We start from the raw sequence: 23,835 nt of genomic DNA on the forward strand, positions 1-23,835 counted from the left end.
GATTCTAACAAGTTTCCTAGCTTTGTCTTCCACTATACAACCTGAGTTATCCAACAGCACTCCTGTACAGCCTTTTAGGATTGTCTGTGTGCAACACAGACCTGTGATACTGCAACTGGAATGCTGTTTACAGTCCCACTACAAGGCTAACATCTCAATACTCCGAAGCAGGAGGCTTTGGCAATGGAGAAGTGTAACTACAGTTTGAGAAACAAGGACTCTGTCCCACACAGCCACAGCTGTTTATTTCTGGTACAGGCATCTGGATGCTTTTTTTCTTACTACAGCTGACAGAGTAGCAGAAGTCTATCCCACTGCTGTAGTCAGTATACTAACTAGCAATCAAGTTTTTGCTGCAGTGAAGACAATACCTCCCCAGCTGCTAAGACCCTTATAGTGCAAATTTTAGTCCACCAGTGGAACCTAAGTATCAATTATTAAAGCAACAAAAAAGCCTTTTTGATCAGTAGATAAAGTTTAGACTTTAATACAAAGGAACAGCAGTGATGTTACAGTCAGTTTATGCACAGGTAATTAACCACAAGGCTGCTCACACATGACATTCTTCACCGCTTGACTGTAATGCTGATATTGCTTTTATGGTGTTGAACATCAAGCACAAGTTCATTTCCAACCTGAACTGGGATGGGCTCATCAAGAACAACTGCAGCTTGTTTCCAGTGTGAGGACTCATCAGATGTGTTCAAGCTATGGTCTTCATCTAGATGGATGTGATACCAGAAGGGAATTGCAGTGACTCGGCCAGACTTACAGATTTGTACCTGAAAATATTTAAAATATTAATCAGTTATACTGTTTTCTTACTTCTTTGAAAAGGAAGTAGTTCAAACAATTTCAATCCTTTTCAGAGATACCTGCACACAAGTAAATTCCATATTGAAATTTTCAGCCCAGGTGAACAATTAATGGGCAGCTCTGCAGAGCAGCAGTTAAAAATGTGCTTTGGGCTTCTTGTGCACACAACTCACCTTCACTTCTCTGCTGGGGCTGTTCAACAGAGGGTTCATGAGATCCAGCCTTAAAAGCTCTGCTGGCTTGCTCAAGGGTACACATGGTAATGTGGAGAGATCCAAATACACACGAACAGGTACCTGAGAGTATATACCATAATTCAGGCATCAATAACCATTAAAAAGTGAAGAGTCAGAAAACTTAATCATAACATAAGAGTTGCCAGGAATTACTGTCATACCTGCCAGAGACAGATAAAAATATAAGGTACACCACTGGGATACAAGGTAACAATGGGAATAATAACAGCACAGTCACTTCTGTGCAATAACATTGTGTCTGTCATTGCTGGGACAAAACCCAAACCAGTTCTAAAACCAATGTCACCCATTTTAGATTATCTCAAGGTCGCTGCTGTCTGGTCACACAAACCTCTCTTGATAACTTCAACAATGTTTTCTTTCAGTTTACACCAAATCTAAAAAGCTAGATAGCTGCAGGCTTTGAAGCAGTGCCTGGGAGACACCCACCACCTTCATACCTTGAACTGGTTGATAAAAGGGGCTATATTAAACCCCAGAGTTGGTTCTGTTCCTTGAACAGCACTCTCCAGTAACAGAGACTCCGACTCTACAAACATCCCATACACTAGCACATGCTGTGGGAAAATCTTCCCTCCACTGTGAAGTAAACATCTGTAAAATGAGAGAGATTCCACCTGTAAAGCATATCATTCAGCAGTAATGAAAGAACATTAACTACATTTAAGAAAGGCACACTAGTTCTTCCCCTGAAGTCAAGTGCTCCTAAGCATTTGAGTTTGATCCCATTTGACCAGACAGCTGCATCATACCAAAAAAAGAGAAACTTGTCACACAGTACTAAAATTATGGAACTATATAATCTCTTCTCAGTGACAGTACTGGATATGGTGATATTTCACAATGAAGACAGTGGGATCTATTCATAGCAACATCATCTAATACTGAAGGACTGGCAGAAATGCTTAATAAAACTGGAAGTCAGGAAGTTGTTGGGAGACACTGGTTAAGGAGGCAGCACAGCCATAAGGAAACAAAACCCTGTGAGAATTTAAGTGTTAAACTAAAGTGTTAAACAAGACAGGGGCTAGCAGTTTTTCCTGAGAAAACACCTGAGCCTTGCTTGGTCTTTCACTACAGAGCATCATGCTGCTGAGAGCAGCAACACCACAGCAGCTTTCATTCAGCATAGTATCAAACACCTCCAATTCAACACAGGTTAGTTTAGGTTTCCTTTTCCTGGAGCAGACCTCATCAGAGGAATTGGGTAGCTAAGCAGGACACTATTCGAGGCATTTTCGTGCCAACAAATTTGAGTCTTGTCATATGACAAAAGTCAAGAGTAATTTTTCCATTTGTTCTTGCAGCAAAAAAATCTTTCAAGTCATCCAAAGATTTATTCAAAACTTAGAAAAGGTAATGGGCATAAATTGTCTGGAATATTCTGCCCTCACTAAGCACAAAGATTAACAGAGAAGCTTCCCTAGCACCACAAAAGGGGATAAATCCATTTCACACTTAGTTTGTTACCCATTTCCCTTACTTTATTGCTCTTGCTCTGCCTTCTTTCCCACCCCTTCTGCAGTGGGGAACAGCATTGTATACATTGTATACATACAATGGTCATGCCAGAAACCCTCTGGGAGGTTCAGTCCATTCAAGGAAAAGCAGCTTTTTCTGCTCTACAGAACCAACATGACTGTAATTTTGTAGTTAGAAGGAATATTCTCAAATTTTTTCAGATAATTACAGATCCCTAGAAATAATTTTATTTATACTGTACCTGGATATTGCAGCCTTTTCCATCACCTCCTGCTGGATTAAACCTGATGTCTCTATAACATCCAAGATGATAATACTCCACAATTTGTCTGATTTGGGTCTCTGTAGCACCACACTTTCTTCTTCTAAGTGGCTGAGCCAGAACTCCAATGTTTCCTTAGGGAAATGGTTAGCTTCTGAAATGATATTAAGTGCTGCCTGATGCTGTTCTTTTTCAACAGAACTGTAGGCTCTGACTGGTCCAAGTTTGCCAGCTATAATGGGCAGAATGGAGAAGCCTTCAGATACATCTAAAATGTACAAAGGGTCAGGAGTGTCATCTAGAGAGCCCTTGTTTTGATTCTCTTGGAGGTTTATCCCACTGCCGTGTCCATCAACATCCATGGACTGCAAGTCCTTACTTGGATTTAATGACAGCAGCACTTTGCTCATGGCAGCTTTAAAGCATTCATGGTAGGGTACGTCATTCAGCAGGGCTATTTCTGTGGATTCCAGCACACACACTTGACTGCTGCCAGCCTGTTTGCTGGTTGTCTGAAGTCCAGCCAGAGCATTACATAATTCAGCCTCATTGCCCAAACTCAGCGTGTTGTCTCTGTCACTGAAATCCATCCCACACTCTGAAGTCAAAGAAGAAATCTTCTGGATCTTCAAGTAGCAATCTTGGCAGCAAACCTCTATCATCACAGTATCTCCAGTCTTCACAGAATAATCTTGGCAAAAGAGCATAAAAAAAGTCATGTCAGTTACTCCACATAAACATCGCTGAAGCAGCCATACAGTGCTTAAAACAAACAAACAAGCCACCCAACCCACCCACCCATTATCTCATTTGTTCATCAGTTGTTACTAGTGTGTATGAAGGAGTTGCTTTTGTCTGTACACACAAGTTGAAATCTGCCATTGTGCATTAACGTTTGCCTTAAGCTGCCTCACTCTAGGCAAAATCCATTTATTCTCAAAATAAAGTAATATCTCTTTCTCACAGACATGTTTAAGTGTTATGCTGATAGCAGAGCAGAAAAAAAATGTACTGGTAAAGAAACTGGTTTTGCTTTCAAATGCTAAATATTAAATATTTAACCTTTTAATACTTCCTGTAATCAAAGGTAAATTTGTAGTTAGATGGAAAACAACAGCTATAGTTTAGAAAGGGTAATGGATTCAAAATAAATTTTACTGTAACATTTATGGTGTGCAGCTCAAGATGGTTTTCGGATACTCTGTGTACATTCCAAGAAAGTAAATCCACTGATATAGACCAGAATTTCAAAACAAAACTGCTATAGTTTGACAGACATTTCTTTCAATGGCAACAAAAGCTAAAAGAGGCTCTTCCCTCCCCTATGCTTTCAGTTGAATCAATCTGTGGCACAGCTGTCCCTACTGTCTATGGATACTGAATTAGGAGCTGTGGACTACCCCAGGGGTAGACAGGCCTTACAGAGAGCACTGGATAAACTTAGAGAGCTGGGCGATTACCAACCCTACGAAATTTAACAAGGCCAAGTACCAGATTCTCCACGTGGGATGGGGGAATTCTGGTTGTATGTACAAATTGGGGTACAAGAGGCTGGAGAGCAGCCCTGCAGAAAGACATTTGGGGGTTTGGGTGAATGGCAAATTGAGTAGGAGTCAGCAGTGTGCCCCGAGAGCCAAAAGAGCCAACCGTGTCCTGGGGGGCAGCATCGCCAGATGGTCGAGGGAAATGACTGTCCCGCTCTGCTCTGCACTGGTGCAGCCTCACCTTGAACATCAGGGCAGTTTTGGGCATCACAATATAAGAAGGACATCAAACCACTACAGTGTGTCCAGAGGAAGGTGACCAAGGTAGTGAAAGACCTCAAGGGCAAGACCTAAGAAGAGTGGCTGAGATCACTTGACTTGTTCAGCTTGGAGAAGAGAAGGCTGAGGGGAGACCTCATCGCAGTCTACAACTTCCTCAAGGGTGGCAGTGCAGGGGGAGGTGCTGATCAACTTTCCCTGTGTCCTGGAGACAGGACACGAGGAAATGGAATGAAGCTGTGTCAGGGAAGTTCAACTGGATGTTAGGAAAAGATTTTCACCTAGAGAATAATCAGTCACTGGAACAGGTTCCCCAGGGATGTAGTAACAGCACCAAGCCTGCCATAATTCAAGGAGCATTTGGACAATGTTCTTAGTCATATGATTTAATTTTAGGTAGTCCTGCAAGAAGCTGGGTTCTGTGATCCTTATGGGTCCCTTCCAACTCAAGATGTTCTAAGAAACAGGAGAATAAAAAATGGGTGAGTGGAGAGTAGAGGATGCTGAAAATGGCACTACTAATGCTTGTATGTGGAGAACAGTATACAAGTTGAGTCCAAAATAAGGGTGAGGGGTAGGTGGGAATGTTTAGTTTTGGTTTTGTGGCAGTAGCAGCTAGCAATTCCTACCTCACCTCTCCCACCTCCCTTTCCTAAGTCACATCTTCAGTAAGCAGAGCCAGACAGTAGCCCCATTTTTTGGAGTTACTCCACAGTGCATTTAATTCAGTATAGAAAAAAAAACAACTTAATGAAAAGCATTCTCCCAGATCTTAAGCAGGTGCCTTATCTGCTTCACAGCAGAGTCCCAGGAACAAGCCCTGATGCAGGGACTATGCACTACAGACCAGAAACATGACCAGGAACCATCTCACAGCTACTTGCTGTTGAACTTCCTATCTGCTAATCCCATCTGCTCCCACTTCCTAGGTCTCTGACATAACCTAATCAGCTCAAAACCAAAATGAAACCCAATTAATATACCACAAGAAGAAAAGCCACAGGCCGTACCGGGGAGGCCCTGCACAGGATAAACTGCCTGTTCCCAGCAAGTTTCCTCACTGGGACTTGTAGACAGAGCATGTTCATCATCGAGCTGTAGTACAAACCACACCACAATAGCATCTAGTATTCCTCCTTCAGTGACTGGCAGGCTGAGCTTCCAGGGCTTTCTAGTTGCAAGGCTTTTCAGCTCCTGAGCAAAACGGAAACAGGGGAAAAAAGTGTAAGAGTTTATTTCCATAAATAAAAAATTGTTTTTATTAAACTAAATCACCCAAAATTTCAGCACCAATCCATGAGGGCACCCAATGGAAACTTGAAGTTAACGAGCTTCTACAATACCAGTCATCATCATTAGTACGCACTAGCCTAGGAACTGCCTTCCCACATGAACAATCTGCATCCATTAGCCACAAAAGCAAACACCTACATCTAAGAACACATATTTTAAACCACTGAAAACATCAAGAAAGACTTCAGACTGGCAAGGTTTGCTTTGTGAGAAGTAATAAAATCAGAGCCATTTTTTTGAGCTGGATTCAAGCCAATGCTTAGGCACAGGTTTCACTTTAAACCTGTGTTCAATCAATTCTGGAAATACTGCAGGCAAGCACTGAATTCACTCAGAGATTCAGAAAAAAATCCTTATAAACCCAGTAAAATCAAACACCTTTGAGGATGTTTTCTCTGCTACCTCGGGCTATAGGCCTTGTGTAAAAGGTCAGACACATGCAACTGCACTGCTGGGAAGAACTAAGGTCTCCCCAGAAGGAATCAATTATACATTTTCTGATATTCCTAAAAAATTTAGAATATTTAACAGGAATTATGTCTTTTTCCATGTACAACTTATTTTTCTCAGGAATTGCCTCCTGCTACCAACATTTATAAATGTAAAAGGACCAGCTGTAATGTCTTAGTTCCGGCATAAGCCAATTACCAGGAGGTCAAGCACAAAAGACCAAAGGTTCTCTTAGTCACAACCATTCTGATTAGTAACAGCCCTTCCTAAACATTTATCATCTTCCTGATCTGCTTATCTCCACACTTGTACTCTTAAGGTTTCAATCTCAAAATACACAGGGCAAAAGAGAAGTTGCACTCTAAGAACACGAGTAGCTCTCACATGCTGCCTTTTTTTTTCCCCTTCTTCTTTCTCATTGTGTCCTCCAAAATTTGGTCTACCTCTCTTCTCACAACTGAGAGGTGGCTGAACAATGCACGTGTTAAAATTACTAGATGCCAACAAAGTTCATAGTAAGATCTCACTGCTCTTCAATGAAAGTGCTTTGCTGCCAACCATTTTTGGTACATCCTCAACTGGAGATGAAAAGAATAGTTAAGCTGAAATTTTGCTGGCATCAAGGCCCTTGAAGCAAGACAGCAAGAGCACAAACATGCATCTGTTTCTTCTGTTTCTGTGAAGTTATAGACGTTTAGCAGTCTATTTGACATGAAAAATATTCTTCCTGATTATCCCTCAAGAGCAGCAGGCCCAAGGTTCTTGTCTACTGAGTTCTAGTAATTGCAGTGTTACACCCCCATCACTTAAAAACCCAGTTGAAGGCAGTTATTTAAGCTTTCCCCACTCTCTATCATACTGCTTAACCCATATTTATTCTTCTTTTAGCCACTTTATAAACTTTTTTCTATCATTTATGACAATTACCAATTTGAACAGCCCTACCACATAACAATGGCAATGTATCAACTACTCTTTTTAAAGAGAGAGTATAGAAAATTAAGCAATGATGCAGGAATATGCAGTAAAACCCCAAAATGATGCTATGCCACATATATCCTTTGAATGAGAAAAGGATAACTTGCATTAACAGTAGTAAATGGGACTACAAACAGAAGGCAAAACTACAGAAAGAATGCAGTTATTGAGTTTCCTATGTCTTGATCCACAATTTCTCAAATATTCCACACCGTAACTTCTTGTGAGAATTATGAAGAGCCAATATCTGTAATTGTTGGCAAAAGCACAGTTCCTTTAGGGCCTGAAAGTGAGACTGAGCTTTAATTACTGGCTGAGGAGGTAAACACTTCCCCTCCCAGTGGCACTGATCTGCTGCCAGCAAACAGGCACACAGGTGGGACCTGGTGAGGTACAAGTGCCTGCAGCCTCTAATTACAGCCACACCTCACTGCCCTGCCTGGGAGGAACTGAGCTGCTGCTGCTAACAAGAGCAGTGATTCAGTTATCAGCATAAAGCAGCTGCTTTTTTTTTTTTTAATTTGTTTTATTTTGACTTATTATTTGTACTGGAAATTTGTCTTAGAAGCCTCCTACAACTCAGTTTGACAAACACTGCTGTTCCATATTTTAAGTCTGGTTCTCAGTTCTGCTAGTTTAGGTCTGGATAGTTGGTACAAGCAGAATAAATGCAAAATCCCTCTCATTGTTCAAAATATGAGTTTAGGAATTATGTCTCTGAAATTACCTTACTAGTGCTCTGTGATTTCTTATCTGAATTTCAGTCTTTAGTAGGTAATTTAGCTGTTCTGCTCTGGAACTGCCACATTTGCCCAGTGACAACATAACAACAAACAGTAACCAACGATTCCCAACCACATCAGTGATTCACATCAGTGGCAATTTCTCCCTTTTTACTTATGATATCTTAACGTCTCATGACAGAACACTCTAAATCATGTTTCAGAACTGCTCCTTTGAAGTTTCAGTTAGACTAATAAACAGTAACACTGTTCTTTACTCTTTCAAATTATCTTTACATGTTTGCCAGCAGGCAGATGCTTAAGAACAGACATCTCTCAGATGAGAGTAATAGTTTCTTATTGATGCTAGAAGGAGAAGCAACATTAGGTCAGAGAGATTGCTCCCAGTAGTATACTGAAGAGCCTTGTCTTATTTCATTTTTAATCTCAGGATGTCAGACAAGCCAACTAGGAAAAGCTATTGATTCAGAAACACTGCAATTCCTGGCCAAGCAGTAGCCAAGAATAATTTCATTTATATAACAGAATCTATTTTAAGCTCTGAGTCAATTGTAACTCCTCACCACAGGTCAACGAGCAAGAAGCACACCAGAGATCAGATGTATCACCTTTTTAGCATGCCCAGCTGTGGGTGGCTGAGGTCTTTGCCTTACAGTCCAGGCCTATTTCCATATGCATTCAAATGTAGTTTGTGTTAAATACACAAAATAATGCTACTACGTTTTAGAATGCCATATTACAGAAATACCCTAAGGTACAAAGGACTTGAAGGGTGGAATCAACCAAATAGGATAATGTCTTCATCTCCCTCTCTTTTACACTGACCCATCAGCACTCAGAGATATTTTTGTGCCAGACGTAAAATATACCCCTTCTCCTGTCTTGAAGAGTTTCTTGAAGACTCTAACTTTAGAGGAATAAACTAAGTCAGCTCCACAACTGCATAAATCATTTAAGATGGGTCTATTGCATTCTTCCTCCCCCTCTACATACTGAGGCTGGCAGCTGTTTGATCTTATGGTGAGGTAGTTTATAAAGTTCCCAAAACTCTGCCCAACAAACAAAAAACCTCCACCTTCAAAAACTCAGAAAATGTCATTTGGTGAATCACACAACCAGACAAGCATCAAAAACAGGAGAGGATTTCAGTGCAGCCCTGCCACCTTTGCACTTGTGAACTGATCTGAAGTTCCACCCGAAAGCAAATGAAATAAGGCACTCTTGCTGTTCATAAAACAATTACTTATAAAGGATGTAAAACCTTCCAAAAAACATTACCTGCAGATCATTGAACTCTACTGTCATTACTTGGCAGGGTTCTGTCAGGGGTATGTAACCTCCAGGAATACGACTGAGCTTCTCAGTGGTGTAAGGCTCAACGGTTTCCTCTGAACCAGCAAAAGCGTATGTTGGGCTGAAGAACTGCACTGAATTTGACAAGCACACACCAGCAACTTCTCGCATCCCCACTCTGGAGTGAAGGCAAAAAGAGAAGAAATGAAACTTCAATTCATTTGATCAAAAACCTAAAGGAAATTCTCCCTAAGCTGGCTAAGTATTTTAAAATGTACAGAGCGTTAGATTAGAAAAGCTAAAAAATACTAAAACAACTCTGTGGGGTTTTTGTTGTATTCAGAGCAGCTCCAAAGCACAGAAAATGCACATCATTTTCAAGAATCAGAACTGAAAGCTGTCACCAGAAATGGAGAAAAAGTCAAATGTGTCTTTTGTCAAAGGCCACAGACTTTTGCTCAACTCACTGAGTCTTGACAGAGAACTAAAGAAAAATAAATCCTGTGATAATAAGAACAAATAAAGCTTTTCTTCTGCTACATTACACAGATAACAAAGGTGTTTCTTTCAGGTGAACAGAATAGTCGAACAAAGATAGATATGCAACAGGAAGATGCATTTTGGGAGTCTCTCAGAGGTAACCTTTCATTTTGCAGTATGTTTATGTATTTATCAACCACAATCCATGCAGAATATGTCCTTTTTCATGGTTACATAGCTGCAAGAAAAGCCTCAGTGCTGATTTCTTGGTGGAAAATGTTTTTACAACTCAGAATCCATATATCCTCTCTTGTAAGACAGAAGATCATCTGGATTTTTAGAAATGACCTTTTACAAAAAGCTTCAAAGACAACTGCTAAACTGCTTTAAAACAATTACTCACATTGTCCATCTCTTAGGTTTGAGGACTTAAAATATATTCTCATTTTCAAAGTATGAGTCAGGACCTAGGTCTTGCACAAGCTACACTTTAGACTATTTTGAAAAAGTACATTTGCCTGAGAAGCATTTAATGCTTCCCATTTAAGTGACAGCTATCCAGTAAATCTACACTCTTATAGTGAGAGCTAGTACTCAGTTCAAATAACAACTATTTAAATTTCTATTTCTAGAACTACTTTTAGTTCTGAAGCACTTTTTTGGGAACCTCCTCTCCCTGCAAGAGATCTCCCTACAACTAAGCATGACTAGACAGGCTGTCTGATAATATTCTCATCATATATGGTCACGTCCTTGAAACTCATAATTGCAGAACTGAGTAAGTTGACCTTTGTCACGTTCTTAGGTAAGTATATTTTAACCATTATACAAAGTTAAAAGACATTGGACTCCATCTTTGGAGCAGATTCCATAGCAATAGAAAGCACAAGGTAGTAAGTACTTCACAATAAATACTAAAAAATTCTGCAACATTATCAACAATTGCAGTCTTCTCATCTGCCCAATGAAGTAACAGATATTTTAACAACAAGGATGAGAACATACTCCCGTGCATTTGAAACTGAATCCATGTATTATTTTAAAAGAAATACTATCACTAAAAGAGATCAGCTGCTGTACAAGGCCTGTATTGTGGAAGAGCCCAGCAGATTATTCAGATATATTATCATGAACCCTTCTGGCTTCAATACATAAGCACAGAGGTACAGTCACTTTATTGCCTCTCTTTTCGGGGACTGACTAAAAATAAAACACTAAAAAAACTTGAAACCTGTAAAGAAATACTTAATCACTGCAATTCTTACAGTGACTTCAGGAGAAAATTAAAACATGCCATAAAAATATTTTAAAAACTGACATAACACCACAGGAGAGTTAGACCCTAGTCATTCTAGGGAACATAAGCAGCAGGTAAAAGCAGCACCAGCTATAGCAAAGAAACATTACAACTGTCACTAAAACATCAAGTAATAAAGCTACAATAAGGAGTAAATCAGCACAAAACCTTTTGTAAAGTTGGCCTAAGTGCACCAAAAAATAACACTACAAGAAAACTGGTAAGATTTATCTAGAATTTCACTATATCCTAGGGAAAAAAAACCCAAAATAATCAGAGCACAAGAAATGCAATATAACTTAAAGCTGCTAAAACAATGGGACAGAATACAAAGTAGAAGCTCAGATCAAACACAGATTGATGACTGTGATATGCAAGATTATCAACACTTGGACTCAAAAGGGATTCCCTCTCTCAGCAAGATGAATCAGTGTTTGATGATAGATTAAACACACTTTTAAATGTACTTCAGGGAAAAAACCCTCAAGTATTCATACAATTCTGGGCTCTACATCTACTTCTAAGCACTCAAAAAAAAATTAAAGCATGAGGAAAAGCTCAAAGCTGTACTAATTGTACAAGACAGAAACTGTCCAGGATGATATAAAAAGCATGAGAAAAGAAATACTTTCACACAGCTATTTCATTAGGCTCATTAGAAAAAAAACATCCAAACCCCAAAGTTTTACTGTAGATAGTGAAAACACTTCAGGTAATGTGAAGACATGCACATCAAAATAATTCAAAGAGATCTGGATAGTTTAAATCTGAGAAGAGATAAGAAGTTTTTTACATAAAACTTAACAGCACTTGTTAAAATAGACTTAAGTCTTAATTCTTACTGCAGCAAAAGGGGATCTCAAACTACAGAGGCAAGAAATTTAAAAGTGACATTTTTCCTCTTTCAACAGCATATAATTGATTTGTGACAATCACTTCAGTCCTGCTAGTCATCTGATCTCAAGCTATTAACGTGGAATGTCAATTCAACAATCCAAAGTTAACAGGACATTAACTTGCATTCTGCGTAAATTTTGTAAGGAACAGTCAATGTCCTGTTTCAAGGCAAAACCTCTTTTAATTGATGAATAATTAACTTCTACAAGAAATTATTCTGTGACCATCTACCATGGGAACTTCGGTCTCTTTCTGGCCACCGTCCCAGTCAAGCACATTAGAAAAATCGCTGATTGCAGCCTGGCTACTTTTCATCCAGTGCACTGAAGCTCCTGTAGAAGTTAGTGTTTTCTTTAATGTACAACAAGATTAATCCTAAACAAAATACATCAAGTCCAAACCTCTCAGACAGAGACTGTCTTCATACAGTGATACTGTTCTAAAAGAGGAGAATAAAACTGAATATGAAAGCAATGAGCAGAATATGAAATATGAGAGAAGTCTGAGAGCTGGTCTCCGCAAAGAAACCTTATTCTGTGCCAGTTCACAACTAGGCAAAGGACACATTCAGACAGATAATGCTAGCTGGGGTTATCAACACTTAGGCTTTACACAATCCTGTCCTCATCTTCTGGAAGGGTTAGATCCAGCAGTGAGGTATGAAGTAGATTATAAAGGGGGTAAAATGAGGTTAAAGGCTAAGTGTTAATCCAAGGATCTACAATGCAGAAATTGAGACATAATTTTACTATTAAGGAATTTAATTTCTTTTGTACGTATTTGAGGCATGTACTTCAGCATAAGTGTAAATCAAGAGTTTCTGATAAAGTAATCCAGAAAATCTGAACCTCAAAGGGGTAGGGAGGTGTTAAAAAAAAAAGAAAAAAAGCCCGGAAAAGGGGTGGAGTGGGGAGGGTAACTTCAAAAAATAAAGAGAACAGTAAATGAGAAATCTTCAATAAAAACAACCGGTCTCTCTTCCCAAATAACAAATATGGGTTCAAAAAAATATGAGTTCAAATATGAGATATACCTGTGATGCCTACGTATCTCTTTGCATTCCACTGCCATCCCAAATACTGTGGCACTTGCAGGAATAACTCTGCCATAGTCTCCAGCGCTGACCTCTTGATTTTTAGGCTGTGAAAACATGAACAAGAAAATGCAATGAGATGGTGACCTATTTCTACCATTACTGAAAAGCCTACGGGTTACATATTAGTGAGCCATTCAAGTGACAGTCAGAACACCAGTAAGTTCTTAGGGATTAGTAAAGATTCTGGTCTTTGGCATTCTGTTGACCATGAAAGAAGTTTCTTAAATACAGTGTTTCAATATATCCAGGCTTCAGCTTTACTTTTCAGTCTACTAATTCCCTTGTGCAACTTTAACATGGTTTTTTTATTTGTATTCTATTAGAGTATATTGAAACATTTGAGGACTTTCCTTTTATGCATCATTCCTATACTTAACACTAGAGGTCATCAGTTTCAATTCAATACAATGGGTTTAAGCCAGCTAAACTTTTTTAAATTAGTTGGAACCAAAGCAACAACAAATAAAGGGAAGTCCCTCTATTTCATAAAACGTAATAGAGGTTAACCCATATAAGATTCCTTGTCATATTACTTTGCTTGAAGTATGGTAAGCAAAATGAAAAATACATATAGTAAAATCCAAGAACCAGTGGAATTGTTCACTCTCCCAAAAAAGTTCAAATCAGCAAAAATAAATTAAGAGCAGAAGCATATGGCATAATTACAGAATTATAACTGAGTGCTCCCTAGTGTCACAATGAGAAATAATTCTTCTGTAATTCAGCATTTTCTGCTTAGACTGACATGACTTTCTGCTACTAGTTGGTATCTCAGAATGACCAGGGTGTAATCAAACTTGCAGGAAAATAGTGTGTTTAAAATCCACATAAACCCCTTTGGTGTTACTTAAAAAGTCAGAGGACAAAAAAAGACTAAACCAAAATAAATGAACAGTGATCAAGACTGAACCATTTCTGTATGACAGAAGGTTACATGGGGGAAACATCCACTGCAAGTATCACAGAATCACAGAATTAACTGGGTTGGAAAAGACCTCCAAGATCATCAAATCCAACCCTTGATCCAACACTGCTGTGGTTACTAGACCATGGCACTCAGTGCCACATCCAGTCTCATCTTAAAAACCTCCAGGGATGGAGAATCCACCACCTCCCTGGGCAGCCCATTCCAGTGTCTGATTACTCTCTCTGGAAAAAATGTCTTCCTAATATCTAACCTAAACCTCCCCTGGCACAGCTTAAGACCATGCCCTCTTTTCTTACTGAGAGCTGCCTGGGAGAAGAGACCAACCCCCACCTGCCTACAACCTCCTGTCAGGGAGTTGTAGAGAGTGATGAGGTCTCCCCTGAGCCTCCTCTTCTCCAGGCTGAACAACCCCAGCTCCCTCAGCCTCTCCTCATAGGACTTGTGCTCCAGTCCCTTCATCAGCCTTGTTGCCCTCCTCTGGACCTGCTCCAGCACCTCAATATCCTTCCTGAACTGAGGGGCCCAGAACTGGACACAGTACTCCAGGTGTGGCCTCACCAGTGCTGAGTACAGGGGAAGAATCACTTCCCTGGCCCTTCTGGCCACACTGTTCCTGATCCAGGCCAGGATGCCATTGGCCTTCTTGGCCACCTGGGCACACTGCTGGCTCATGTTCAGCTTTCTGTCAATCCAAACCCCCAGGTCCCTTTCTGCCTGGCTGCTCTCCAGCCACTCTGTGCCCAGCCTGTAGCGCTGCAGGGGGTTGTTGTGGCCAAGTACCTGTCTACTCAGAACACAAGCTCACAGAAGGACAATGCTGCCTCAGTGCCATTCACAGAAACCAAATTCATGGAACAAACACAGATTACTCTTTTTTAGCATAAAAAAAAGGAATATCTACAAAAGTTTCTCATTCACATAGGTGAATAGCACATGCACTCATACACACACACACGTGCTACTATGTGTGTGTGTGTACATACATACATATATATATATATATAAAAAATACATATACATATGTACCAACATCACCTACCTTTGGCTGCAAAAGTAGATGTTCCCAAGCATGTATCAAGCTCTCCACGATTCCTTCTCCAAATAAACCAGCATCTACTGTTTCTGTGACAACCAAGGAAACCCTACATAAGAAAAAAACCACTATGAAATATAACGTATAACACACGTTCCTATTAACAATCATCCTTTAAAAAAAACAAAACTAAACTAGACCAATGTGAGCGCAGAGTAAAAAAACTTTGTTACCAGTGTTCTGACATTTCAATACAGATGGGTAATTTAGGTCTTCCAAAAAATTAAATGTTTTGAATTGTTGTTAGAAGTTATTCAAGATGCAGATAAGAGAGAATAAATATTGAGCAAGAATTTACCATAAAGCCTCTTGTTCAGCATTTATAAATAAATTGTGTGGGAAGAATCTAGCCAAAACAGGAAGATGTTTCAGCCTGGGCACACAGCCAGTGATATTGCAGAATATTTATTTTGTGCAAGAGTATGCATTTATGCATGTGTATAAAAAGCTATAATCAGAGCACAATAAAATTGTTACACAGATTAAAAACACTAAAATCCTAAATCCTCTAGAATTAAACCAAAAAAACATACAGCACGATAAGAGAAGACATTTCTAGACCAGTAGGAATTTACTCCTGACAGGTGACATCTAGTAACTCATTATATAAATTAAAAGGACATATATTTTACTGTAGCTCAGCTGGCACAATTATACAAGGCTTGACTGGCCTAAACCATGTGGCTAAACCACAGGAGCTTCATCATTTCCGATCATGAGCCTGTACCATCACCAGACACTTTACTATAAATGTTTGTATCTCCATCCTATTCAGAGGCTGTAGAAGTGAGACACAAGTTGTTAAGTATAAAACTGTGTTAAAATTAGTTTTAGGACACAGTAATCTAATTTCTCTTTTCCTGTTGCTGCAGTATAATTACATATGCCCCAAAGCTCCCACCATCAAAGAATTAAACTCCTTAATTTATGACACTGCTGATCTACCATAGAGATTAGTACAATCTGAAGAACATGTCGTCATTTCTGCACTGCTCTATAAAAGCATAAAACACACAGAGAACCTTCTCACATTCTGGGTAATACCACAGCAGTGTTATTTCCTGTTTAGGTCACAAAGCATTTACCATTTCCTTAAAATTAAGAGCAAATTCAAATACTGTCACAACAGAAAGCAACAACGTACCTTTCAGGTATGTGCTTTGGAATTTCTATATCAAGTGACTTCAAATGCAGAAGTTTGATCTCTCTTTCCATATTATTTGCTGCCACCACATCACAGGCAAGTTCATACATGGTTTTGGATAATTCGCAGGCATAGACACGTGACGCTCCTGCCTTTTTTGCAAACATACTGAAAAACAAGAATAAGGGTTTTTCCCCTCCTCCACATCTGCTTCATATTTCTACCAGTTTAAGTCTAAAAATCATCATTAAGTGAACTATTATCTCTTGTGTGAACACTGATACTGCACAAGTTGTTGATAGCATATCAAGATGATATCAAAGAAACCACCAGAGTTAGCATAAGGATACTCCCTCAGCTATGCTAAGTAACTCTTCAGACTCAATACTGAAAAGACAGGACAAATGGCATTGCAACTCCAAAACCAACATGAGTAATTCAATTTATACGGTACTTATTGGCACAAAAAGCATCTGCAACAAATAATAAAAAAGGTTCCAAAAAAACACTACTAAACACTGAACTCCAGACTCACTGATTTCTGAAAACTTTGGTTTCTTCCTTTAGTTTTGTCTCCATAAAGGCATGAAAGTAATTATATTTTCTGCTAGCAACCAAATTTTGTTAGACAACAAGTATGTTTCTATTAAATTCATGTTAAGAATGTGTACTTGTGGCATACCTTAAAATTCCTGTTCCCGTGCCAATATCAAGGACAGAGCTGCACCCTGAGCGGACGGCATTCTCGATGGCCTTCAGGTAGGTGAGGTTCCTCTTGGCATCATTGAGCATGATGAAGTGCCAGCGTTCCACCAGCCAGTTTGCAACACGGTAAAAGTTCTCCTTTGCATCAGCGAAGTCCGGGTTGAGCTTCACTGCCTTGTGAAAATACCCAGCTGCTTCATCTCTAAAGCCCATTCTAAGAGCAAAAATGACAAATAAATAGAAAGCATGCCTTCAGCTGTATCTGTGGGCCTGTGGAAGTATTTTGCATTAGTTAGAAAAATTATCTGGCATTGCCTTATGAAAAAGACTGATGTACAGCTTTACATCAAGTCACTATAAAATGCAAAGGCAGTCCAAAAATACCACTGTGTGCACCAACAATCCACTACTGCATCATTTGATGAAGTAAAACAGGTTTTACAAGAATTTGCCGCAACAATATGACAGCAGTAACTCTGCAATCCAGTCTCACAGACGTTCAAGTCAAGAGAATGCCATAAACCTCAAAAGTGCTTTACTGTATTTAACTGGAACATATTGCAAAACTATCAAATTCTGAGTTGCCAGCTCTTGCATTAAGTGCCAATTTTGAAAAAAAAAAAAGGAAAGAAACTAAAAGGAAACCAAATTGTGAACTTGAAGCAAGTTTTTATAATACCTATAGCATATTCTCAAATCAGACAGCAATGAAAAAAATCTATCAAATATACATATATAACTTTAATACAATGTTGAGAGAGGTGTTCCTTTGAAACAATGAAAGTAATCACGAAAAGCAAACCTAATGAAAACTATCTCAATTATGACCTATGATTTCAGTCTCAAAGAGCTGAGCAACAGAAAACACTTTTCTGCTTTACATTAATAAATACAAGCATAAGCTCAAACCATTTCAGAACAGCCCTACACGGTACAGGATACACAACCAGCTTCTCTTCACTTCAAAGGTCTGTTATATGTCACCTCAAGAAGGAGCAGAACTAAGAGACAGCATTCAAAGGTTGTAATTCTGATGGGATCTAACAGGCAAGAAAGGAAGAACTTCAAAAATTGTACATTAACCGCTATTGTGACTGAACAATTTTGGTCTCTTTTTTGTTTAGTAATTCCTTTATAAACTGTTGGAAAATATTTGAAGATAACATTTTTGGTTTTAACTTTTTATCTTAGTAAAAGTACTTTTCCTTTTTTTTCTTTTGCTTTTGCTGTGACTACCAACATTTATTTTAGCTTTGGCTACTCCATTTAAGCTGACAAACAGATTTAAGTTCAACAGTACCCACTATACAACACTAAGTATGTGCTTGCATTTACAGTGTGAACTTTAAAAAAACTGAATATACATTACTACAGACCTGAAGAGATGTTCTCCCATACTATTACATATCACTTCATCATTTGGATACAGTTCAAGTGCTTGTTCATAACAGTTAAACAGATCTTGAATCCGTGCCAGAGAATCTAGCTCTTCTGCCCATTTGAAGAGAGTAAATTGAAACGTTTCCTAGAAAATAAAACATATACCACTGAGTGGCTGGGAGTTACCAGAAGCAGGGAAAGGAGCCCTGAAAACATCTGGAGGTATCCTGACATGCACCTGAACATCCTCATCTCCCTAAGCAGCAGCATACAACTGATAGCTATCATAAAATGGTAGTTGGCTCACCTGGAAGAAGTAGAAATAAGCTCTTGGATATCTGAGGAGAACCAAGAGGATCATCACCCAGTAGTATTTACTAAGAGCCTGTGTGTATATTAATGCATCCTCCAATACTAATAGGGCCCTATTTTTATTAAACTTGATTGACACACATGGACTAAAAGTGTATGAATTCCCTTCATATAAGCATACAGAGCTTATTAAACAAGGCATTGGCCATCTCCATCACTACTAACTTTCCAATTGTGTCTTCAAAATAAAAATACAAATCAGTTACATACAACAAATCACAAGTACAAAACATGTCACAAAGACCTCGAGGGAATAGAATACATAAAATTGTTTCAAGTAACTCGAAGAGCACTTACTTTGACGCTAGTTTTTAACTCGGGAGCCAGATTTAGTACAAGGAGATAGTGAGCATATGCAGTTCCAAAATCGTGCTCCTCCAGGCAATGCTGAGCGCTCTGCAAAGATCTGGAAACCAACTCCCGCCTGCTGGCTTCCCGACCACCTCTGTGAAATCTGGCATTGGAGTTGGGCATTCTGAAGAATATAAATACTCACTTCTCCTAAAAAGAAAAAAACAAAAACAAAGCAAAAAAGTCACAGCATACTGTAGGCCAAAAAGCTTGTACACAAAGTTGACAGATCAAAAAACACTTTAAATTTTCACTGGAGTTCGTAAAGACATCCTCCCTCGCCCCAAATCCTAAACATTCAAGAACATGCTCATCTTTGTGACACTGATAATTCCATCAGCTCTCAGTGTTCACCATTCAAAAGTCAAACGTGCATCCCGTCTGTGTTGGACCAGGTCCTGAAAACAGATTGTGTTTTTCCCTTTGTAATACGTATTTTTGTAACAGACATTTTATCACGTCTCTGACCCAATAGCTTTGCACACTAGATGCTCATGCACTCATAAATTTCAAAATCAACCACAAAAACTGCAGGTTAAAATTTTTCTCGTTGAACAACACTATCTCCATAAAGCAAAGCGAGCCAATGACCTCGCAGTTTATTTTTCGGAAAGCAGCGTGACAATTTTTCTGCTTAAAAAAAAAACGTTAAAGAGTTACCAGAACCAATATGCGCATTTTTACACCTGCCCCGGTCACCGCTGCAACTTTTAAAACTACTTACCTGAGAAGGGCTAATACCGCCTTCGGTATTTCCAGACAAGTCCCGAAGCCGAAGAACACGAAGTTTACACGGAGAGGGACTGCAAGAAACACAGCACCATCACGACAAGGCTTGTTTTGTTGGTTTATTTCAACCCAGAAACCCACCGAGTACCGGCAGCGCACACAGGGGCGTGCCAAGCCAGGGCGGGCCGTGCGCCCTCGCCCGCCGTGGGATGCGGGGGCCGGGGCAGGCAATCCCGGGACCGCCGCCCCGGGAAGCTGCGGGGGACCTGGGCGGGGGGGAGGGGGCTTCCCCCGCCTTGGGGACATCCATCACCTGTTCCAGAGCCATCCATCCCCTGCAGGGCACGGACCAACATTCCCAGCCCGCGGCCGCCATCCCAGCGCCGGGATCGCGCAGGCGCTGGGCGGTGCCCGGCGGGAGCCGGCGCTATGGAATAAAGGTGCTTTTCATTATCCGCGTTCTTCCTCCACCCGCATCCACCCGCGTTAATTCAGCTCTTGCAAACGCAAGGCTGTAGAAGCGATTCATAGCGATGTTCCCCATCCATTCCCTTGCCCATCCGTGCTGTTCGGGTCTACGCGCCTACCACGAAAGAAGCGCCACCTTAAATGTTTTGCAGCTGCAGTGTGGGGGCTGCACGCTGCTCACACGCTGTAGTCAGGGTGTTCCTAAAACCTCATAGTAATTCCACTCTTGGTAAATCCGACGAACGACAGATGAGAACGCTCACGACACCAGGTTTCAGTCATGAACAAGGCCTAGTTGTCTTTGTCTAACAACTCCGCTCTGCAACAAGAGATTGCAAGGAGCAAAATTCAGAGCTTTGCTCAGCATCTCCAGTCCCTAATTTCGTTCCCTCCCATGCTTAGGACACCACTTCGCTTCTTTGTGGAACCCGGCAGACTGTCTGCTCCGGGGAAACAGCCCCACGCAGAGCCCCGGAGTGCACATCTTTTCTTAAAAAGGCAGAGTTCATTTGGTCATGTCCTATTTCTGGGACAAGAACAGGCCACGGCTTTGTTTACTAATTAGGAAATGTCTGGAGGATGCTCATCCTCATTTTCGTGCTCTAAAGCATGAATGCAGCTCCTCCAGGCTTTTATAACTGTGGATATTTATTGTACACGCATTCCCTTTCGAGAAACAAATGAGCATCATCTAAAAATGTCAGGCCAACATTTTGACCAAGATTAAAATAGCACATACAGAGTGGGAACATCAATCTAGATGAAACATAGTAGCAGTTAAGCTGTAATCCATGGCAAACTTCATTATTGCTCTATAATATTGTAAGAGAGGGCAAGTCTACAAACATTTTGAGAGATGTGACCCAAAGGAAAAAACCCAGAACAGGCAACCCAAATGATGCTAGAATCAACTTCTGATAGAGGAAAGTCATGCTAGATAAAACTGGTAAAGCACTTGGGCTGAAGTCCATGAGGATGTGCAACTATTAGTATCAGAAAGCATAGAATATTTTATATGAGGACTGAGCTCTAAAGGAGGATATAATATCTTATTAAATCAACTGGTACCAACAAGCCTTCCTCCAGTTTTGGCAAAAAAAAAGAAAAAAAAAAAAAGCTGTGAACTTTAAATTAGTACAGGTAGGGAACAACTTTCTCTGACTTTAGCTTAATTATGCTTTCCAGCTAGAGGATGATAGTATGGGGAAAAGAAAATATTAGCATCTGTGGGTTGTAGGGAGAAAGAGTTAAAAAAACCTACTGGCAATTGTCACCTGTGGACAGTAAGGTGTAAGAGGAGCTAGACTGTACCAAATATTGTAATGAGTAAGTATCCATGACACTCCACGATTCTCCAAACTAGTTCAACTACTTTTTTTGTCAGATCAAATAAATGCTGAACAGATAGCATAAATTCTTTACAGTGCCTACTTTTAAGCATAAATGAAGTAGTACTGCGTGCTAATTCAACCCATTTGTGGAGGACAATTACTAAGAAGTGGCAGTGTAAAATCCTTGGAATTCGCAAGACTCAATTCAGTTCAAAGGCTGGGGAGGATATTTGTTAATCTCATACTGCTTTTTGGTGGAACACTTCAGGGAAAAAATGGCCACAGAATACAATGTCTATAACACAGAAAAAGCATACAGCTGCATTCTAAAATAATTTGCTGGATAAAGATTTTGCTGTAAGGGAGTGCCAGAAAGGAATGTCCATCTTATCAGATATATACATGACTGCCATAATAATAATGAAATTGGTTGACAGTAGAGTAAACAATGTTGGTCTGCATCGTGGGTGGTCAGAGATCAGTCAGTTGCTATTTGCACTCTTGATGGATGAGAGCAGAGGGAACAGGTAGCCCAGTGGTACCTCACATATGCATGAGACCCTTAAGATCTTGCAAACCAACAGTGATGTCACAGTCATAATCAAGATGGGAGTCAGAAGGAAACTCTATAAACTTTCTGTTAAACCCATAACAGGACTAATAGAGCTAAAAGTGCATAGACAAGACAAGAAACTATAATTCCTTGGAAGGATGCTGTTGCTAATGATGTTTTCAACAACACAGCTGTGAAAATGCTGGGAGGTGATATCAATGCTTTCTAATAGAATGTCAATAAAACTGAAAGTTAAATTCACTAATTTCTAACCCATCTCTCCATAACATACAGCCTGGAGACACAATCAGCCACAGATCAGAATATGATCTTTCATGAAAATCAGAATGGTGATCAGACAAGAACATAAGGAAGGTAAGATGGAACAAAACAAATATGCTGGTGTATCCCTATCGTATAAAATGATTTGAAGAGGGTATTTCCTGATACCATGCATGCAATGAATGCCAAGGAAAAATAGCCAAAGGAAAGATAAATACACTATTTATGGACAAGATATTTCTAGGGCTTCACATAGTCAACCTATGTCATAGTCTCTTAAAAGAGGCTACAATAAGGCCATAAAATTTGATGACCTTGAGTAGGGAATGGCAGAAGAGAGGAGATTTTTCTAAACTGCTGCTATAAAGACACTTCAAGCCTTAGTTACAAAAGGGCAACTCCTTTTATTGCTTATTAGATATGTAATTGTCCATACAGTAATGGGTTAATATTTCTCCCCAGTCTGCCATCTTTTTTTTTTTTTTAAATCACAATTCTGCAGTTTTAGAGTTTGACTGGTGGGTCAGGTTTAGGAAAAGATGTATTTAATATTTTTGGTGGTCAGAACCCAAAATGTTGACTGGATACCAACACTGGATAAACAGTGTAGAATATTGATGTAATAGTGATTTTGGTTCCTTGCTTTATTACGTAAAAACAAATTAACTCTATTCTGGAAAAAAATGTGTTATGTTTACGTATGTATTTCTGTTGGAGACTACAACTGCTCCTTTTAAGTGCAACTAGAATGGAATACATTTTTACTTTACATGATTGAGCCAGGTGGACCAATTTTCCTTAATGGGCTTGTCATGGTAGGACAAACCTAAACTTTAGACCCAATTTTTTTTGCCAGCTAAAAAGCTTAGTACTAAGTTAAACATTCTTCCCCCCCCCCCCCTTTTTAATTTGAATGTAAGCAGAAATCCACACAAAGCATGGGATCCAATTACAACACTTTAGTGAAATTATAACAGGAAAACTACAGTAACTATAAACAAGCATGAAAAATATTATTCCAACTAATGCCAAGGACAACTACAGGTCAAAGTAAACAAACTATTCATGGAAGGCATACTTACTCTTGAAATGCTGCTCCAGTAATCTAAACAGAGATAAGGATTGTTTGTTATTTCTTTAGGGTGTTTTGTTTTTTTTTTTTTTAATTATTTTTAAACTGAGTTTTGAATAACATAGTAGTTTCTCAGTTAAGTAATATTAGAAAATAAGTGTCACAGTAGACAATGTGATCTTGCAGATTAATTTAAAATGAGATTCACGATGTGCCCCCCTATTTCCATAGTTGACTTCTGCAGGTCAGTGCCTGGGGTCATACAGAAAGGGGTTGATAGTTACACCACCAGTTATCTTCATCTCAGACATGCAGATTAG

At 39.5% G+C, this 23,835-nt stretch overlaps 1 protein-coding gene across 1 annotated transcript; it reads right to left on the reverse strand.

Moving 5' to 3' along the window:
• Nucleotides 1-456: 456 nt before the first annotated feature.
• PRMT9 (protein arginine methyltransferase 9) lies at nucleotides 457-20,227 on the reverse strand. Its single transcript, XM_027652779.1, has 14 exons — nucleotides 20,123-20,227; nucleotides 19,805-19,883; nucleotides 19,027-19,230; nucleotides 18,354-18,502; nucleotides 16,955-17,191; nucleotides 16,273-16,440; nucleotides 15,075-15,177; nucleotides 13,045-13,151; nucleotides 9,323-9,515; nucleotides 5,591-5,774; nucleotides 2,797-3,508; nucleotides 1,514-1,667; nucleotides 990-1,112; nucleotides 457-782 (listed from the first exon to the last, which is right to left on the reverse strand). The coding sequence occupies exons 3-14, from the start codon at nucleotides 19,201-19,203 to the stop codon at nucleotides 567-569; spliced, it is 2,523 nt and encodes an 840-aa protein (XP_027508580.1). The 5' UTR covers nucleotides 19,204-19,230; nucleotides 19,805-19,883; nucleotides 20,123-20,227; the 3' UTR covers nucleotides 457-566.
• Nucleotides 20,228-23,835: the final 3,608 nt, after the last annotated feature.

The sequence above is a fragment of the Corapipo altera genome, unplaced genomic scaffold (assembly GCF_003945725.1).
Source record: "Corapipo altera isolate COAL_440 unplaced genomic scaffold, ASM394572v1 69, whole genome shotgun sequence".
NCBI classification, from domain to species: Eukaryota; Metazoa; Chordata; class Aves; order Passeriformes; family Pipridae; genus Corapipo; species Corapipo altera.

What these genes read in the sequence shown, in the direction of transcription:
- PRMT9 (XM_027652779.1), bottom strand. Translation starts at nt 19,203, where the DNA reads ATGCCCAACTCCAATGCCAGATTTCACAGAGGTGGTCGGGAAGCCAGC. An exon ending in ATGGGAGAACATCTCTTCAG is followed by an intron (nt 17,192 to 18,353) that starts GTCTGTAGTAAT and finishes TTTTGCTCTTAG; the next exon opens with AATGGGCTTTAGAGATGAAG. An exon ending in GAAAAGGCTGCAATATCCAG is followed by an intron (nt 1,668 to 2,796) that starts GTACAGTATAAA and finishes CTCATTTTACAG; the next exon opens with ATGTTTACTTCACAGTGGAG.